The 18,349-nt window shown below is 40.5% G+C and overlaps 1 protein-coding gene across 1 annotated transcript; it reads right to left on the reverse strand.

Moving 5' to 3' along the window:
• Positions 1-357: 357 nt before the first annotated feature.
• SAT1 (spermidine/spermine N1-acetyltransferase 1) lies at positions 358-3,436 on the reverse strand. The gene is made up of 6 exons (XM_045805016.1): positions 3,165-3,436; positions 2,880-2,931; positions 2,703-2,786; positions 1,159-1,260; positions 1,025-1,065; positions 358-883 (listed from the first exon to the last, which is right to left on the reverse strand). The coding sequence occupies exons 1-6, from the start codon at positions 3,228-3,230 to the stop codon at positions 713-715; spliced, it is 516 nt and encodes a 171-aa protein (XP_045660972.1). The 5' UTR covers positions 3,231-3,436; the 3' UTR covers positions 358-712.
• Positions 3,437-18,349: the final 14,913 nt, after the last annotated feature.

Here is an 18,349-nt window from a genome sequence, read left to right on the forward strand (position 1 = left end):
CCATCCCCAGTGTTTGAGAATCCCTTCTCTACCTTTTACATGGGTAACAAATGGGCTTATTTGTTGTGGGCTTTGCTTTCTAACCTGGTTCTCAGCTCTTGAAAATTCTGTCCAATGGAAGCGTCCAGTGCTACCAGTGTCAAGTCATTTTACACGCCGTTACCTATAAAACCGTGGAATTCAACTGGCTTCTTTCTAGACTTTGAGAACAGCTCAGGACCACTTTAAATTGGGTTAAAAACTGTTTTTCAATAATTGTAAGGTTATCAAATTACGTTTCTTGGCCATTTTTATTTTGCATTCAACAGCAAGAAAAATGTCTTGAGAAATAAAGATTAGTAAAAATGCTTATACCAATTAAATCAAAGGGCAGTTTATTAAAAAAAGAATCAAAACAGAAACTCTAAGTACCAGTGTGTACATTGTACACATTTAAATGACTCACAAGAATGAAGTTTTTTTCATATACATTAAGATCATACCACCTTGTTGTTTATCAAAAGATGTTCAAGGAGAAATCTGACTCCAAACTGCATACAAGATTGCCATCTTAAACAGACCACATTTCAAACATGCAACGACGCCACTGGTAATAAAGCTTTGGAATGGGTGTTCATTCTATTATTTGACTACAAACAGGATAGAAAGCAAGATCAGTTGAGAATTTAATCTAAAATAGAATGGAAGCTGTCATTGTCTGCACCAGCACTCCTCACTCCTCTGCTGCCATTTTCAGCAAGTACTCCTTGTCGATCTTGAAGAGTCTCCATCCCTCTTCGCTGGACAGATCAGAAGCACCTCTTCTTTTGTAGAAGTTGATAGATGGTTCATTCCATTCTGCTACCAAGAAGTGCATGCTGCTGCAGCGACATTTCATCGCAACCTGTTGTAAGGGAGAGTCAAACAAACTCGGTGACGTTTCACCTGCTTTCCAAGACCCAAATCTGATTCAGTCATTAAAATAATTCAGTAACCCTAACAAATTTGGAAACTAAACCCACCCCTCTCCCGAACCAAGATGTACCTGGCTCAGATTCTTCAGAATTTCTGATCCTATGCCAAAGCCTAAAAGAAAGAGAAGTACCGTTTAAAAAGTCATCTTTAGGACTTTAAGCCCTGTTTTCTCTTTAGGGCCCCCCCTCCCAAACTCAGCCATACCTCTATAATCACTCATTACGAAGAAGTCCTCAAGATACAACAGTTTGCCAATCCATGGGTCATAGGTAAAGTAGTACATGGCGAAACCCACAACGCTGTGTCCTGTAATAAGAGTATCACATGAGATGTGGACGAAAAGCAACCCATAAAAGTTGTAGCTGCAAAATCAGAAGCCTATCATAGGTTTTAAAAAATAGACATGCATGTATTACAGAAATAAGTAGCCACTGAATCAGGACTGTCTCCTGATTTTCATGCTAGTGCAGTCCAGGCCACTGCTGGATGATCTCACTGTTCTCAGAACATGTATTTGCAAAAAGCACACATTAGAGCTAGCTGAAGCGAGGCTAAAATCGTGGACTGGCCACACTGCAATCTGCTGGATCTCACACTCAGGAAGTGAGAATGCTTTCATTACTTGCCAGAGCAAAACTGCTATAGTCTTAAACTAAACACACACATTATTCACATCCTATTGATATACTGGTATGTTGACTTGGGAATAAGTTGGGTTTACACGGCAGTTCAGAATAGTTAATATTTGTAGTTGAGAAACTCTGCTTCCTTCAGATCAGGACATCAGGCCAAAAGTGCAACGTTTAATTTCAGAACTTGCCTTCCAATTCACAGATTTTCAATTTGCTCTCCCCAGTTTTAAGACAGAAGAAGCAGAGGTACCCAGAAACAGGTATTATGTAACATCCACATACCTCCAAAAAGTACCTCATCCCTTATGCTTTCCGTTCATTTCTTCTAGCTTGGGGAAGAGACTTCAGAAAAAAAATGAAGCACCCACCCAAACAACTTCCCCTTTTAGCTCTGTCTTCTGACCAGTCAACAGGGACCAGCAAAAAAAAAAAAATAAATAAAACAATCTGACTCCCTCATATAGGGTGTCTATAATTTCAAATGGAGGCAAAGGTTTCAAATTAAACTTTCTAGCCATTTTATAGTCCTTTGCAAACACAGGAAGAGAGTATACTGGAGTTTCTGATCTACCGTGTTTTAAGTGTGTGATAATAGGACCTTACCTCATTTATCATGATCATCTACTTTATTGTGTAAAGGATCTTTTAGTTACCTCCCCGCCCATCCATGTACACGGAAGGGCCATGTACATGGCGAAGCTAGAGACTGTAACCTGAAGATTGGGACAAATTAAAGAAAAAAATGTGATTTAACACAATTACAAAAAAGGTTACGTTAGGGTCAAACAAGAACCATTTATGAAACTGAATTACAACAAATGACATTATACCTAACTCTTCCGGGTCTCCACAGCATTCTGATACTTACTTAAACAGCTCAAACTCTTCCGGGTCTCCACAGCACTCTTGATACTTACTTAAACAGCTCTTTCAACCCTCCCTATTATTATGTGCAGCACATCTATTTTCCTTTTCCTCTGTAGTTTGAACACTGGCTATTATTTCTGGCCAATTTCTCTGTAACTTTGGCCTGTGTTGTCAGTGGTTCTACACAATAGACACTATACGTTTTATACAACACTCGGTGTTTGGCTTCCGGAAGGGGAGGGCGGTTACCTTCCGGAGACTGGTGCTCCTTGGGCACTTCTGCAACCAGGCAGTGGTAGAACGGGTGCTCTCCGAAACCATCCTCTAGTAGATCTGCAAGAAGGGGCAGCAAGAACACATAGTGATGGCCTGGGTGAAGATGACAAGTACCGGACACCCTTCCCCCACCAGCTACAGTTGCGTTACCTTTTTCAGTTAACATTACTTGCTCTTCCATGTATTCGTATTTAGCCAGTTCCTGGGGCGATGCACAGGGGAGAAAGGGAAAGAAGCAGAAAACTAAGTAAGGCCCTGACCCAACCAGCTCAGAGGGAACGGTGTGGGCGGGGCGGCGATTCGTTCCCAGAATCCTGCCCAGAGCCTCCCGGCCGAGGCTGGGGGTGGCCGGCGGACAGAGGGGGAACTGCTGGAGCCGCTCCCTACCTCCCCCCCCCCGCCCCCGCCCCAGGAGGGGCCCGGGCCTCCCGCTACCTTGATCAGCCGCAGGATGTCACTGCAGTCGGCGGCGGTGGCCGGGCGGATCACGAATTTAGCCATTTTCGTCTTTTGCTTTTCTTCCCTTTGCGGACTAGGCCCCTGTACTTGAACAGCAGGAGGAGGTGGTTCCTCATTCGTCTCCCGGGAGCGTCCTCTTCTCAGTCAGGCTGGCACCATGACCTGGCGGACCTCGGTAAGCGACGGAAAAGCCGCAGCCGATTGCGACTAAACCTGCGCGCTCTAGCGGCCGCGGGGTCCCGCTTTTTAGCGCAAAGAAGCCCCGCCTCCGGCTGTGAGGCGGAGGCACCCCGTCCAATGAGGTCGCGACCGCCCCCCTCTTCCGGGCGCCGCCTGCTCTTCCGGGCTTCCGTGTGAACCCGGCGGGCGCTGGCGGGGGCGAGGGCGGGAGCGGTGAGGTGCTTCGCGGGGCTCTCTCGGGGCGCCCTCTAGCGGCGCCTCTCAAAGCCTTCCCGGAAACCCGACATTACAGCCTGCGCGTCACCCAGGCACCTTCGCAGAAGGAAAAGGGGGAGTTCCTCTTGTGAACCCTGGGCAGTGACCTTGCTGTTTCTTCCTTGGCCGGTCGGGAAGTGAAACTCAGGAGAGCCAGCCTTGGGCAACATAGGGGTTAGAGCAGCGGTTTTCTACCCTGTGGGTTCCAAGGTCCTTTCAGGGAGTCTGTGTCAAAACTAGTTTCATAATAATAGTAAGACGTCATTGGCCTTTTTCATTCTTGCTGGAATTTTCCAGAGGCGACCTGATGTGTGTGTGATGAAGTCATTGCTCTGATGACTAATGTAATGTGTGCTTGTATATTCTTATGTTTTCTAAAATTTCCTAAGGTAAACTATCTGGATTCCTCAATAATTTTTCTTTCATACTTGTAATTTTTAGAGTTAGCACACTGTTTTCTTTCTTATTTTTTTCCTTCTTATTCTTTGTTAAATCTCTGGTCTTCCTTGTGGCAACACTCTCCTGCCTGAGGAACACTCTTCACAATTCAGTAAAGATCTGCTTTCGAAAAATTTTCTACTTTGCTTGTCTAAATATGTCTTCAATTCATCTTAAAATTCTTGAAGGATTTATTTCACTGCTTAAAGAATTTGAGGTTGGAAGTTATTTTCTTTCAGCATAGCAATGATGTCAGATTATCTTCTGGCTTCCATTGCTGTTGACAGTTGCCGTAATCCCTACCTGCTCCATCTTCTGTGCTTCTTTTAATCCCTTTTCTTTAACTTTTTATTTGGAAATAATTACAGATTTACAGAATGTGATGACTTTGCTCTGGTGATTAAAGGAATGTGTGCTTGTGTATTCTTATGTTAATAGAATTTTCAAAAGTGGGCTTTTTGGATTCTTCAGTGATTTTTAAATGTCCTGGGAACAAAATGTTTGAGAACAGTTGAATTAGAGTATAGCTATTTCTTGATTGTACCCACTGGAACCAGTATTCAAGCATCTTGCAGATACAGTTTTTCTTTTACAACCCACCATCCCAGACAGAGCTCCTGAGGGCTTGCTTTGGCCCCCCTGCCAGGGTTCCAGGATGAGTCAAAGCATGAAAGGGGCCCACAGCATTCTCAGTCGGTAGAATGAGAGGTGGACTATCTCCAGATGACCCCGCAAAACATTCAACAAGTGATTCTCTGCCTTTGCTAGCAATATCCTGTATGTAAAAAAGAAAGCAAAAGTAGGCTCTTTGTTACCCTTCCCACCCTCTGGGGATGTTATGCATAGTGAGTCACCCGGGAGTTTATGAAATGTCTTTCCCAAAGATCTTTAAAAATAGCATTTATTCTCATCTGCCTAAGCCACTTCAGGTAGTATCTTTCCTGACACCATGACACATGGATGACCATTCATAGGCCCTTCCCTACTCTGTTTTGGATCTAACTTGTGGGAGGAGCTAGGAGAGCGTGTTGCCTTTGTGCGTACTGATAACAGTAAATTAGACCTCCGTGACTAAGCACTAATGGTAGCTGCTTCGTTGAAGCAATAGCAAGGCTGTTTTCAGTTTGGGCTGCTTAGTTTTTCAGAATAATGATTGTTTCATTAAAATTCGTTTTATTTTTTCCTATGTATTCTATTTTTCCAGTTTAAATTTCATGCTTTTATGTTCCACTTTGCCATTATGGCAAGAAGAGCCTATCCTTTTTTTTTCAAGATTTTATTTTTTAAGTAATCTTTCCACCCAACCTGGGGCTTGAACTCAAAACCCCAAGAGTGAGAGTCACACGCTCCACCAACTGACCCAGCCAAGTGCCCCAAGAAGAGCCTATTATGAAAGGCAGATGGCTAAAAAAACAAACCCCAGAAACAAAAGCAACTCATTGTGTTTGTGCACATGTAGAAGCTTAGAACTGTAAGAAATTTGAATTTTCTTATGGTGGTGAACCAAGTTAGGCTTTTCCATTGTCAGGAATAGATACAATAGATGACTGAAGTTACTCTTGATACTGGAATTTATATTTAAAACTGCATAAAAAGGGATTAACTGGAAAACTGATTTCGTTAATGAGTCAACACATCAACGATACTTACTGAGTCTTGTGCTACTTACTTGGGAATTATAAAGGAGGATTAAGTTTTGAAACCAGCCCTCAGGGCATACAGTTTATCTTTAGAGATACGTGTGTATGTAGTTTACTACAACAGAATTTAAGCTTTGTGAGAAAGAGAATTCCTATAAAACTAAGGAGGTCTTAGTTTGGGTGGAGTAGGAGGAAGGGAAACCGCCAAGGCACCTTGTGGGTGTTTTACATTCATTGTCTCATTTGATCTTTACAGCTGCCTTGTGAAATAGGTGATGTTAACTCCATCTTTACAACTGAGAAAATTGGAGGCTCTGAAGGGTTACAAAATTGCCAAAGCTAGGAAGTGGTAGAGGTAGGTAAGAAGGAATTAGGTTGCTTTCCATGCCAAAGTGGAGCTGTCCAAGCTGCCCTTTTAAACTGTTATGGAAGGTGTCAGGGTTTTTTTCTGTTTATAAAGGTAATATATATTCATTAAGAAAATTGGAAAATGGCAGAAATACAAAAAGTTAATAAAAATAATACTGTTAAAAAATAATCCTGTTAGTAGGTTGATTTCCTTCCTGTCTTTTTTTTTTATGTACACATATACATGCAGGGCTGATACTCAGTTGGTATATACAGTGTAGTAGATTTAAAATGGCCACAGATTCATCGCAGCTCCTCTTATCAAGAGGTAGAGTCCATTTCCTCACTCCTTGAATCTGGACTGGCTTTGTGTGTTGCCTTGACCAATAGAATGCAGTAGAAGTGGTGATAGACAACTTCTAAGCCAGACCTCAAAAGATCTTAAAGCTTCTGCTCACGCCCTCTTGGAACACTGCTGCCACCATATAAGGAAGCTTGAGCCAGCGTCCTTGAGGAGAAAAGACCTCACGAAGAGAGGGGTCCAGCTGGTAGCCAGCACCAACTGCAAGATACATTAAGTGAGACCATCTTGGGTCATCTAATTCCAATTGAGCTGCCAGGTGATTGTAGTCATACCAGTGACCCTCGGTAAAACCAACAGAATAACCGCCTAGCTGATCGCGGACTGCATTATCAACTCACAGAATCATGAGCCAATAAAATGGTTGTTTAAAGCTACTAAATTTTGGGGTGGTTTGTTATACAGCAAAGGCTAACTGAAACTAGATGGCCACTTTGGTTGTTTACATCTGGTTTCCATTATGATTGGTCGTAGTGTCAGTTCTGACTGGTCTGTGCTTTTTTGCTGTACCTTTAAAAATATTTAAAAAATTATCTCTGTGTGTATGTGTGTAATAATAAATTAGTATCCTATAACTGTAATTTCTAGCCTTCAGAGTAGTGTAGTGGCTTCTTAGCTACCACAACTTTGGAATTGGATTCCCCATCTGTGTGATTGTGTCATTTCTTAACCTTGTTAAGTCACCATTTCTTTGTCTATAATGAGTAAATAATAAGAATATCCTTAATATGGTTACTTGTTGTGGGAATTAAATGAGGTAATACATATAAAGTGCTCAGCATAGCACCTGGCCTGTTAGCTTTATTACTATTAACATTTGTAGTGTATTTTTCCATGTCATTAAGTATATTTAAGTTTTTTTTAAAAATGTAATGGCTTCTTAGAGTTCAGTTCTTTGCAATTTATTTTACCATTCTTTTGTTGAAGATTTGGATTTTTTTTCAATGGTAAATAATGCTTTGATGAACATCTTTCCATCTGAGTTTGGCCTGGGTTTCAGGTTCCTCATTACACAAAAGTATAATTTGAGATGACTCTCCAGATGTGCTTGCTGTAGCTCAAAGTATCTAAATTTTGAATAACATCTGACATCTGTATTCCACAGGTCATAATACTCGGGATAGACTAGAGTTTGGGTCTTCCCTGGGGGGGGGGTTTCTTGCTACATGTGGGTGACATCCTTTAGGAATGATCAATAAAAACAACTAGCCCCAGGAAAACACTCTGTTTTGGGCCAGGATTTTCTTTTCTTTTTCTATACCTTTTCTTTATTTGAGAAATTATACGTTAGGACCTGGAAATCTGTTTCCTCTTTAGGGGTGGACCATCAAAAGTGTAAGAATTCTCTTTGTAAATGTAAAGTATTATGTTACTTTAGGCTGTAGTTAAGAGGCTGGTCAGTAGTAAGTAAGATATTAATCAGGACTCTTGTTTGCAAGTGATAGTACCTGATCCTAACTAGTTTAGGCAAAAAGGGGATTCCCTGCTCACCACAAGGAGCACAGGTATGACTGGAACCAGGACTTTGTGGTACAGTCTAAAATATACTGAACAAGAGGAAAGATCAGGGCTTGTAATGGACAGCTAGTTGTTTCCCAGAAAAGCATCTTCTGCTTTTGAATAATTATTTTCCCCTTACACCCAAATAGATGGTTCTCCTTGGCGGTGGTGGGAGTGCTGCCAATCAGAGCACGCCACCTGCTTTGTAAATATTGTGATCCAAGCCACGCCAGTCAGTGTCTTTTCTCACTGGCACCAAGAAAGTCCTTTCCTTTCTGCTGCACATCTGGGGAGACGTGGAGGTCTGAGGCAATGACTTTGACCTGCCAGGGAAGACTGAGCACGTTTGAGTTTCTGGCTTGGCTTAGCCACAGATGGGATGGCCTGCATGCTTCCAACCACACCCATGGCATACTTCTGTCCATTTCACACCCCCCATCCCCAGCTACTACCACTTTACACACTTGTAAGGAAAAAGGGAACCAAATGGTCAGAAAGTCTCCATTCCATTCACTTCACAAAGAAGTGGAGATAAGAATCTCCTTGGCCAAAGAGAAAGGTTGGGAGTGGTAGATACTGTTCAGGAACATGCAGAAATAGGAGCGATCATACTTGAAATCCCATGGATGTGCCAAGTTCTGCTTGTTTCTGACCCTTGCCACAGGGAATGCCTATAACAAACCGAAGAACGAGAGGTTGTATCATTAGGTTGAGGCAGAGACATCCCGGTGTTAATAATGAGTTATCCCAAGCCGCCCTATGTATTTGTAAGATGAAATCTATAAATTTACCATCCTAGTCTAAACCTATCCCAGGCTGTTACTGTTGCATTCTATGGGGCTCTCACTGAAGATCATAAAGAATTATGGTAGATAAAGACCATCAAGACCCTGGGGTCGAACTTTAAGACATGTGATCATGACTCTTTTTTCCCTTTCTTGGCAGTTGTTTAAAATCTGCAGCAATTGCCTCCTGCAAGATACAGAGGCTGAGTGACTTTCAAGCAAAGATGTGGACATATTCCAAGTCTCTGAATGTTTATGACTGAAGACTGGTTTTGGCCCAGGGTCATTACTGTCCACCATGAACCATTTTTATTTCAGGGTTCCCCAGTAGCAAGGCAGTTATTTGGAAGCAAATTTTTTATATCATCCCCTTTGTATTAGTTATCTTTTGCCATATAACAAATGACCACAAACATAGTGGATTACATTACCTACATGTATTATTGCAGTTTCTGTAGGTTGGGAGTCCAGGCATGGCTTAGCTGGTTCCTCTACTCAAGGCATCAGCCAGGCTGAGTTCTCATGTGGGAGTATGGCCAAAGAAGAATCCACACTTGCAAGCTCAAGTTTTTGGCATTTGTAGAATTCATTTCCTTGACTGAGGATGTTGGATTCTTACTGGCTGTTGGTGGAGACCACCTGTGATTTCTAGAAGCTGGGAACCACCATTTTGCTTTGTGACTCTATGAGTTTAACTATGTTAGATGCCTCATGTAAGTGAATCATATACTGTTTTTTTTTACGACTGGCTTATTTCACTTACTATAATGTCCTCCAGCTTTCTCCATGTTGTAGCCTATGATAAAACTTCCTTCTTTTTAAAAGTTGAATAATATTCCATTGTATGTATATCCCACATTTCTTTTTCTATCTGCAAAGTTTCACAAATTTTATTTTCTTAAGTCTTTATTTAAATTCAAGTTAGCTAACATACAGTGTGATATTAGTTTCAGGTGTGCAATATCGTGATTCAACACTTCTGTACATCACCCGGTGCTCATCATGACATGTGCCCTCCTTAATCCCCCTCACCTGTTTCACCCATCCCCCCCCCCCCCGCCTCCCCTCTGGTAGCCAGCAGTTTGTTCTCTACAGTTAAGAGTCTGTTCTTTGGTTTCTCTCTCTCTCTCTCTCTTTCTCTTCCCTCTTTGCTCATTTGTTTTGTTTCTTAAATTCCACCATGAGTGCAATTGTATATGCCACATTGATTGTCATTTAGGTGGCTTCCACTTTCTGGCTCTTATGAATAATGGTACAGTGAACATAGGTGTACAAATACCTTTTCAAGATCCTGTTTTCAATTCTTTAGGATTTATACCCAGAAATGGGATTGCTAGATCATGTGGTATTTCTATTTTTAATTTTTGAGGAACCTGTACACCGTTTTCCATAGAGGCTGCACCATTTTACATCCCCACCAACGGTGCATGGGGGTTCTGTTTTCTCCACATCTGCACCAATGCTTGTTATTTTCCGGGTTTTATTTTTGTTTTCGTTTTTTGGGGGATAGTGGTCATCCTAACAGGTGTGAGGTGATACCTTACTGGGATTTGTATGTGCGGTTCTCTGATGATGAGTGATGTTGAGCATCTTTTCATATGCTTGTTGGCCATTTGTATATCTTTATTGGAGAAATGCTCATTTAAGTTCTTTGGCCATTTTTAAACAGGTTATTTGTTTTTTATGATTGAGCTGTAGGAGTTCATTCTGTATCCTGGATATTAACCTTTTATCAGATACACAATTTGCAGATATTTTCTCCCATTCCTTAGGTTGCCTTTTCACTCTGTTGATTGTTTCCTTTGAGGTACAGATATTTTTAAGTTTGATGTAGTCCCATTTGTCTAATTTTGCTTTTGTTGCCTGGCAAGAGAGGGTTTTACATAATGTAACATAATCATGGGAGGGGCACCTTATCACCCTTACCATAGTCTCTTGGTTAAAAGCAAGTCACAGGTGCGGCCCATACACAAGTGGAGAGGGGCACACAAAAGCGTACGCAACAGGAGGCAGGATCATGGAGGCCACCTTGAGGTCAGTCTGCATTTAAAGGTAAGGAAAAGCCTATTTTTTATTTAACATTTAACAAACATTTATTAAGGTCTGTTTCCTGCCAAGCACTGTGCTTGGGGACTATGACATAAAGGTGGCATAGTCCCTACTCTCCAGGGGCCCACAGTTGAACATTACCGGTTCTAGTTATGGATGGAAGAGATCCAGCCTCCTAGAGAAAAGGGACAGGAACAATCAGAACTTAGGGGGCCGATACTCAGTTTGTCAGCCATTCAGTGTCCCCTTCCCCCCTAGGCCACCTTCCGTCTCTCCCCTTCTGAGGTCCTGTCTGAAGGGAAAACTACTGCCAACCACTCAGCTCAGGGATCAAGGCTCTAACTCCTCATAAATACTTAGGACCTGCAAAGTGCAGTCAGCCATCCTTAGGCCTCCCAAAGTATCAGCTCTTTGAATCTGGGTATGGAGGTTACTCGGGAAGAAGATCATAGGAAATAATTGCCTGTTAGTGCACAACGTATAAGACACCCCCTCTTTTCCCTATGGCCCCTGGGTACATGCAATAGATTTTCAAGTTCAGAATCCAGCTTACCAATCTTTGTACCATTCATAAACGGGCAATTAAGTGTTAACTGTGAATCCAAGAAAATAGAGGATACTTCAAAGAAGGAAGGGCAAGGGAGTGAACTCCACCCAAGCAGCGTCTATCTGACTTGAGGAACAAGGAACAGACCCATGTTCTGGCCCCGATGCGAGTGGATGTTGGGCATATTGTGCTAGAGACAACAAAGGTTATTACCTGAGAACTGATTCTGGAGGTAGAGGATAAGGGGGTGAGTCATTCCTTTTGAAGTGATGATGGAGGTTGGAGGAGTAAAAGAAGATCAAAAAGGGATCCAGGGGGCGCCTGGGTGGCACAGCGGTTAAGCGTCTGCCTTCGGCTCAGGGCGTGATCCTGGCATTATGGGATCGAGCCCCACATCAGGCTCCTCTGCTATGAGCCTGCTTCTTCCTCTCCCACTCCCCCTGCTTGTGTTCCCTCTCTTGTTGGCTGTCTCTATCTCTGCCGAATAAATAAATAAAATCTTTAAAAAAAAAAAAGGGATCCAGGACCATAGGATTGAGAGAACTGTGATACATTTTAAGGTCTCCTTAAAAGATTAATTATGGGAGGGTGCTATAGGAGAGGAAGAAATAAGATATGCAACTAGCATTTCTTAGTGCCTATTATGAGTGTCATGCCTTGCTTGACATTTTACAGATGTGATTTCATTTAGTCTTAATTACTCTGTATTATAACTTATTTTCTTTTACATATGCTCTGTTTTGTCATCTAGATTTTATTAAATTAAAAAGATATTTGTTGTTATTCTAAAAAAATAGTTAATTATACATTTCCATTACAGAACTTCAGAGAAAACTGGAATGAAATCAGCCATTTAAATAAAGCCAGCCTGGGTGACTACAATGTGGAATAATAAGGTTTTTTTCTTTAAAGTTCTCCAACCTCTACTGTTGCGATTTCTGTCATCATAGAAACACAGAATGATAGTGGTTCACTAGTACAAATTTCTCATCTAATAGCTAAGAAAACTGAAGCTTAGAGAGGGTAAAGTACTTGTCCAAGGTCACATAGCTAGAAGGTGGCAGAATCAGAAATACAACTCAGGTCTCCTGATTCTAAGTCAAGAGATCTTTTACTATACCTCATAGATCTTGTAGCAAAAAGTGGAATATTAAAAAAAAACAGTGTATTAAATACTGTCCTGAGGCTGGAGCTCAGGCAGGTAACTGTGAACATTCTACACATTTGGTCCACTTCTCACAAATTAAGTTTCACTAGCACATGCCTTATTTTAATTACAGCAAAGAATGCTTGGTCTTGACAGTTCCTCTTCTCAATTTCTTCCTTTTCCTAAGCCTTCCTCCTTTGCCTTGTGCCCCTGCTCCCTGTCCCAAGGATGGGACTGATAAGCAGGACTCTGCAGTATGGATCAGGAACACCTACAGGCTGAGACAAGTAAACAATCAACTTGCTAGGATCTGTGTTACCCTAAGAGGCTGCAAACAGCTGCTCCCATCCAGACTTCTTCACAGGAGAATTCCAGAGGCCCCAGGACTTTGTGTTCATGGAGGAGTCCCCTCTGAACATCTTGCCAGTGAATCTGGGGCATGACACTATCATTGTTCTTTCTGAGATGAGTGCTAGCCCAGTACTTTGAAAATGGTCCATAGCTCTTCATTCATGTTATTCCCTTCTAGATAGAGTACACACTCATCATCTGACAGGAGGAGTGAGTTTTTCCATCCAAGCAAGTGACTTAGAGAATGCCAACCTGTTGACGTGAAACCAAAGGGCAATTGGCTCAGTAAGTACTTTTTTTTTTTAAGATTTTATTTATTTATTCGACAGAGACAGAGACAGCCAGCGAGAGAAGGAACACAAGCAGGGGGAGTGGGAGAGGAAGAAGCAGGCTCATAGCGGAGGAGCCTGATGTGGGGCTTGATCCCATAACACCAGGATCACGCCCTGAGCCAAAGGCAGACGCTTAACTGCTGTGCCACCCAGGCGCCCCAATAAGTACTTTTAAAAAAAAAGTTTATTTATTTATTTTTAGTAATCTCTACACCCAACATGGGACTTAAACTCACAAGCTGAAGATCAAGAGTTGCATGCTTCTCCAACTGAAGCCCCTCAGAAAGTACTTTTTGGAAGATGGAGCTGAATGCACTGTGTGGCAGCAAAAGCAGGAAGTTTTGAGGCCAGGCAGAACTAGAGGCAAATTCCAGTGCTGCCAGTTACCAGTTGTGTGATTTTGGATGAGATTCTTGAATCTCAGTGTGCTTTTCTGTAACGTAGAGTCAGATAGTTTCCTCCTCCTATGGCTGTAAATATCAAATAGTGTTGTAAAAACCCTTTATAGAGTGCTTAGAATAAAGTAGGTACCCTCTAAATGTCTATTCCTTTCTGTCTAGCTGGTGATATAAGAAATATAACAATTTTGGATTAGGAAGAATAATTGTGAGTGGTCCAATAAGGAGAGAGAAGGATTTATCTCTAAACACATTTTTATTCTACCCTTGTGCAGGATCATTCTCTTATTTCACGAAGCTTTGACCTTCCTCATGTATCATAGTTGTGCAGTGATTCTGTTAACATTGGCCAACCAATGTGGCTTGCCCCAGTGGTCATAGAATCAAGAATCATTACAGAGGCTGAATAACCAGTATTATAATCCCTATTGTACTCTGACTGGAGTATTTTATCTGCCTGGCCTGACATCATGTAGACAATGTTCAATCCAGAACACATCCCCAGGATAAATTATTTACATCTCTGTCTCACTTTAGAAGTGGGCCTCATCCATAACCTGATTAATATTCAACTATAAACCAAAGCTGGAGATTTTTTTTAAAAAGAAGCAGCTTAGTGAAAATGGGAGAAAATGTTGAAAAGGCCATTATGCAGAACATATTAATTCACACAACTTTTTCCTTTCTCCTTTTTACAGGTGTTTTACCTGTACAGGTATTTTACCTGTAAAATAGGTAGAAGGAAATTATGCAGTTACAGTGCTTAGAATCTTGGCAGGACAGCAGACAGAACAATTTCCCAGACTTTCTTTTCAGTACCTGGTCTCTGAAACCATGGTTAAAAAGAAAAAGGTGTTAATGAGCTGTGAATAGTGGTTAAGCACTCTTAATTTACCTTTAGCAACATGTTAACAATGAAACACAATGTACAGTTTTGTAATTCTCTTGTTCAACTTCCAGATTATTCCAAATTCATTGGAATAATACATATCCAAGAATTTCAGTGAACCCCAAGCAGCATAAACACAAACCACACCAAGGTACTACAGTATTAAATTTCTAAAGACCAGTGATAAAGGGAAAATCTTAAAGATGAGATTAATCACTGGTTTGTCATAAAAAATAATGCAAACCAGAAGATGGTGGAACATCTTTAAAGCATTACAAGAAAAACATTGTCAGTCTAGAATTTTATATGCAGTGAAAATAGTTCTTCAAAGATGAAGGCAAAATAAAGACATTTCAGTTGAGCCAAAGCCAAGAGAATTCATCACTAGTGAACTTCTACTACAAGAAATGCTAAAGGAAGTTCTTCAGGCTGAAGGAAAAGGATACCAGATGGACACATGAATTTACACAAAGGAATGAAGAATAAATATGGTAAATATGTGAGTAACATAAAAGACATTTTTCTTGTTTTTTAAATATCTTTAAAAGAGAATTAACTGCTTAAAGTACAAATAATAACAGTATATTATGGGATTTATAACATTTATAGAGGTAGAATGTATGAGCACAACAGCAGAAAGAATGGGGGAGATAGGGTGCAAGTATATCGTTAAAAGATTCTTACATTGTATGTCAAATGCTGTAACATGCACAGGTAGATGGTGATAAGTTAAAGATGCGTATTGTAAAGCTTAGAGCAACTACTAAAAAAATTTAAAAGGTGTGGCTAATTTGTCAATAGAGGAGATGGGATGGACTCATAAAAAATAATCCAAGAGAAGACCGGAAAAGAGGGAAAAAAGAACAAAGAACAAATAGGACAAATTTAAATATAGGACTACTGTTGTTCCTCTATCAGGTAAGAAACCGCCAAAGGAAAAGCCTGAAACATCTTGTTTTTACCTCTTGAAACTGGAATGAGATAAAGAATAAATAAGTAAATGTGATATCCAGACTCCCACAAATGGAATTCTATAGCTTTTGTTAATGATAACATCAACTACATTCTGATTCCTTCAGCACTGAAATAAATTGTTTATCTCAATAAAAGATTATTTTGTTTCAGAAATGCCACAACCTGGCATGAGTTGGAAAGATTTGAAAGAACAGGGAAAGGAGTGCTGGGAAAGGAGACCTGAGGTACTCAGTGCTGTGACAGTTGGGGTGATTGCATGATTGGGGTAGTAGAATTAGAAATGAGTGAAGTTAGGGTAGCCTCTGAAAGTGAAACTTGAAATCAAGTAGAGATATTCAAAATGTGTCCCACACCAGTTAATATTTTACTATAAACTGATTGAATGTATTAATGCACCTAAAGAGAGGTGATATATCTTAAAATGAACTTGATCATTTTATCAATTAGGAATGCTTTTAACTACAGCTAACAGAAGAACCTATTTATAGTGTTTAAGTCATAGAAATTTAATGTAATTTTAATTTTAATTCTAGTTAGTTAACATATAGTGTAATATTGGTTTCAGGAATAGAATTTAGTGATTCATCGCTTACATACAACACCCAGTGTTGATCCCAACAAGTGCCCTCCTTAATACCCATCCTTCATTTAGCCCATTCCCTATGAACTTCCTTCCATCAACCTTCAGTTTATTCTCTGTAGTTGAGTCTCTTATGGTTTGCTTCCCTCTCTCTTTTCTCCCCCTTCCCATATGTTTATTTGTTTTGTTTCCTAAATTCCACATGTGAGTAAAATCATATAGCATTTGTCTTTGACTGACTTAATTCACTTAACAATACACTCTAGCTCCATCCACATTGCTGCAAATGGCAAGATTTCATTCTCTTTGATGGCTGAGTAATATTCCATTGTATATATATATATATATACCACACCTTCTTTATCCATTCATCAGTTGATGGACACCTGGGCTCTCTCCATAATTTGCCTATTGTTGATAATACTGCTATCAGCATTGGGGTACACATACCCCTTCAAATCTGTATTTTTGTATCCTTTGGGTAAATATCTACTAGTGCAATTGCTGGATCATAGAGTAGTTCTATTTTTAACTTAAAAAAAAAAAGATTTTATTTATTTATTTGTCAGAGAGAGAGAGCAAGCACAAGAGTAGCAGGCAGAGGCAGAGGCAGAGGGAGAAGCAGACTCCCCGCTGAGCAAGGAGCCTGATGAGGGATTCAATCCCAGGACCCTGGGATCATGACCTAAGCTGAAGGCAGACACTTAACCAACCGAGCTACCCAGGCGTCCCTACTTTTAACTTTTTGAGGAACTTCTATACTGTTCTGCAGAGTGGCTGCACCAGTTTGCACTCCCACCAACAGTGTAAGAGAGTTCCTCTTTTTCCGCATCCTCGCCAGCATCTGTTGTTTCCTGTGTTGTTAATTTTAGCCATTCTGATGGGTGTGGTGTGGTATCTCATCATAGTTTTGATTTGTACTTGCCTGATGCTGAGTAATGTTGAGCATCTTTTCATGTGTCTGTTAGCCATCTGGATGGTTTCTTTGGAAAAATGTCAATTGATGACTTCTGCCCATTTTTAAATTGGATTATTTGTCTTTTGGGTGTTGAGTTTGATAAGTTCTTTATATATTTTGGACACTAACCCTTTATCAGATATGTCATTTGCAAATATTTTCTCCCATTCCATAGGCTGCCTTTTAGTTTTATTGATTGTTTCCTTTGCTGTGCAGAAACTTTTTATCTTGATGAAGTCCCAATAGTTCATTTTTGCATTTGTTTCCCTTGCCTCTTTTGTTGTCTGATTGCTGAGGCTAAGACTTGCAGTACTATGTTAAATAGTAATGGTGAGAGTGGACAGACATCCTTGTCGTGTTCCTGACCACAGAGGAAAAGCTCTCAGTTTTTCCCTGTTGAGGATGATATTAGCTGTGGGTCTTTCATACATGGCTTTTATGATGTTGAGGTATATTCCATCTATACCTACTTTGTTGAGGGGTTTTATCAAGAATGGATGCTGTACTTTGTCAAATGCTTTTTTGCGTCTATTGAGAGGATCATATAGTTCTTATCCTTTCTTTTATGGATGTGGTATATCATGTTGATTGATTTGTGAATATTGAACCACCCCTGCAGCCCAGGAATAAATCCCATTTGATCTTGGTGAATAATTATTTTAATGTACTGTTGGATTCAGTTTGCTAGTATTTTATTGAGAATTTTTGCATCCATGTTCATCAGGGTTATTGGCCTGAAATTCTCTTTTTTAGTGGGGTCTTTGTCTTGTTTTGGAGTCAAGGTAATGCTGGCCTCGTAGAATGAGTTTGGAAGTTTTCCTTCCATTTCTATTTTTTTGGGACAGTTTGAGAAGAATAGGTATTAACTCTTCTTTAAATGTCTGGTAGAAGGGCACCTGGGTGGCACAGTTGGTTAAAACATCTGGCCCTTGGTTTTGGCTCAGTTTTGATTTCAGGGTCATGAGATTGAGCCCTGTGTCAGGCTCCGTGCTCAGTGGGGAGTCTGCCTGAGTTTCTTTCTCTCCCTCTTCCTCGGCCCCTCCCCCCACTTGCACACTCTCTCTTTCTCTCTGTCAAATAAATTAATAAATCTTAAAAAAACATAGATGTCTGGTACAATTCCCCTGGGAAGCTATCTCGCCCTGGACTTTTGTTTATTGGGAGAGTTTTGATTACTGATTCAATTTCCTTGCTGGTTATGGGTCTGTTCAAATTTTCTATTTCTTCCTGTTTCAGTTTTAGTAATATATATGTTTCTAGGAATTTATCCATTTCTTCTAGGTTGTTCAATTTGTTGGCATGTAGTTTTTCATAATTCACTTATAATTGTGTGTATTTCTGTGGTGTTGGCTTTGATCTTTCCTCTTTCATTCATGATTTTACTTATTTGGGTCCTTTTCTTTTTGGTACATCTGGCTAGGGGGTTAT

Source organism: Ursus americanus, chromosome X, assembly GCF_024610735.1.
Source record: "Ursus americanus isolate L20-20 chromosome X, mUrsAme1.1.p, whole genome shotgun sequence".
Classification (NCBI taxonomy): Eukaryota; Metazoa; Chordata; class Mammalia; order Carnivora; family Ursidae; genus Ursus; species Ursus americanus.